Source organism: Mus pahari, chromosome 8 (genome assembly GCF_900095145.1).
Source record: "Mus pahari chromosome 8, PAHARI_EIJ_v1.1, whole genome shotgun sequence".
In the NCBI taxonomy this organism is placed as follows: Eukaryota; Metazoa; Chordata; class Mammalia; order Rodentia; family Muridae; genus Mus; species Mus pahari.
Window position 1 is genome coordinate 68718760 of NC_034597.1, and position 2287 is coordinate 68721046.

Below are 2287 nucleotides of genomic sequence, written 5' to 3' on the forward strand. Positions count from 1 at the left end.
AGACAGCTCATCCACACTGATTTCCAAGAGGAAATGTGTCCAGGCCAAAGTGAGTGCCCCCTTTACTACAGTCGGGGAAAGCAAGCCCTAATTCCCCCCAGCTCAAAGCACCCTATTTTTCTCACGATGCGAGGAGAGCAAACTTTTCCTTTTTTGAGTGAAGAGCCTGTTTTCTCTCTGGCTACATCCTTGCATACAAATCCCCTGCAAATTATTTTTCAAATTCCAAGGTTCATTAATTTAATTGAATCTGTTCCTAGTTTTTAATTAAATCTGCACTTCTCCCAGTAACCTTTGGAGAAAGATAGAAGCTGCATTATCATATTGGAAAGAACAGGATCGCAGAGCAAGACCCGCACAAAAGCGAACAAGAACAAAAAGCACCAGGCAGGTTTTCGTACAAATTTATTTTTGTACCAAAAAAATTAACATTCAGAGACAATGCTTTTATTGTACAGTATAATAAAATAACTTTCACTAAATTAAAAAGTGTATTTTTTTTTTTTGGCTGATAACCTACAGTACTTTTCCTATTGAAAAAAAAAAAAAGAAACAAAATTTACAATTTGTAGCTCTTGTAGAAAAAGACACCTGTTCAATAATTACATAAATACTCCTGACAGATTTCAGTAGCCTATTATGTATCCTTTTTGGCTATGTCAGCTTCTAAAGTCAATTAGCTTCTAAATTTGAAAGGCACCTGGTGACCAACATCCTACTTATTATTCAAGGTATTCATTTTATTTATTTATTTTTTTGCTTGCATAGGCTTGACAAGTCTGAAAACTCTATTAAGTTAAAAAGAACAAAGAAACAAACTACACCAGAAACAGTATTCTGCCCCCTTAGCTACAAGTGCTCTCGGGGGAATTCCAAAGTGCACCAGTTAAATACATCTGTACATTTAAAACATTAAATATGTCAACAGTGAGACATTTTTAAATATTTTGAATCAAATACTATAGCACAAATATAATTTACAATACTTTGCACAGAAAACATTACACCTGAAATATAACTTTACACATTATATAAAAATACATATATTTTCTCTCCTCATTAGAAAAAAGAACTTATTTGCAGGTTCCAGAGCAATGTAACAATTCAAAAGAACTCAACCCTTCAAACTATCATTCCTCTGCAATGAAACGGCACCCTCTTAACTTCGAGGCTCTCAGTGGCACATGTCCAGGGGGTAGACCCAGAGACTGTGACCCCCTTCTATAGCTCACGTGTGATTTTTTTTTTGTCATAAGCATCAGTATACCTCTCCCAATCTGGTTTAATTCTAGGAATTCATTACAAGATTGTAAAACCGTTGTGTAATCACCATGAGTCTAACTAACATCTCCTGTGGACTTGACATATACACAACCTGTAAAGGCTCAAGAGAGAGGACCGTGAGTTTCATACAACGTGGGCCATGTCCCTTAGCAGTCTTACACGTGTGTGTGTACATCATCCGTGTTCTAAGAAGTTGTTTCCAAACGTCTAGGACATCCACGCTAACGCCCCACAAGACGAGTCTCAGTCTAGGTCTAGAACTTTGAAAGCCCCAAAGTACGTCGCATCTTGATCGGGATCCAGCAGGGAAGGGTTGGACACCTGAACGCTAATCTCTTCACCAGCTCGGAGCTTGAACAAGCCCCCAACGTTTATGGAGTAGAAGTGGAACTCAGAGCTGCCTGACCAGTTTTCCGTGCTCCCCCCTTTCATCAGGTTGTGAGAGCCGGGGATTTTGATACTGGTTTTAACGACGTACACCATCAGCTGAAGATAGTCCGTAGGCACGCTTCCCGATGTCTCGTGATGCCGAAAGCAAATGTGGGCGTACAGGTAGTAGAAGCCATCTTGGTTAACCCTTAGTTTCCCATTGCTTAATGTCATGTTCGAGATCTTGGCCCAGCCTCGATCGTGGTACCAAGAGGACAGAGTGACTTTATGGGAACCTAGAGAGAAAAAAAAAAAGGAACAGGATTTAGAATCCACTTTTTTGGATGAGAAAAGTACCTCATTATTTCCACAGGCTGGTGGGGTGGCGTCATTACACTAATATAGCAGCAGCTTACCTTGATAACTCATTTTCTATATGGACCTGGGTGTGTGCAGATGTACTTAGTGCATTCTGTCAGGCACTGTAAAGGCACAATACCAAAAATCCTCTATCCTGTCCTTTATGAAGCTATAGGATGCAAGTGATGGAGCAACATGATTCAGAGAAGCAGCAAAGCTTGGGGGAAATACAGAGAATTGCTATGAGAATGAGGGGGAGAGAGAGAGAGAGAGA

At 39.9% G+C, this 2287-nt stretch overlaps 1 protein-coding gene across 2 annotated transcripts in view; it reads right to left on the minus strand.

Annotated features, from left to right (window-relative positions):
* Positions 1-392: 392 nt before the first annotated feature.
* Positions 393-2287, minus strand: part of Tnfsf11 (TNF superfamily member 11) — a 31306-nt gene continuing 29411 nt past the window's right edge. The window contains exon 5 of one of the 2 annotated variants that reach the window (XM_021203884.1): positions 393-1949. In XM_021203884.1, coding sequence (XP_021059543.1) covers positions 1528-1949 — 422 coding nt within the window. In that variant the 3' untranslated portion in view covers positions 393-1527. The remainder of the gene's footprint in view (positions 1950-2287) is intronic. The other variant, XM_021203885.2, reaches the window with a different exon arrangement.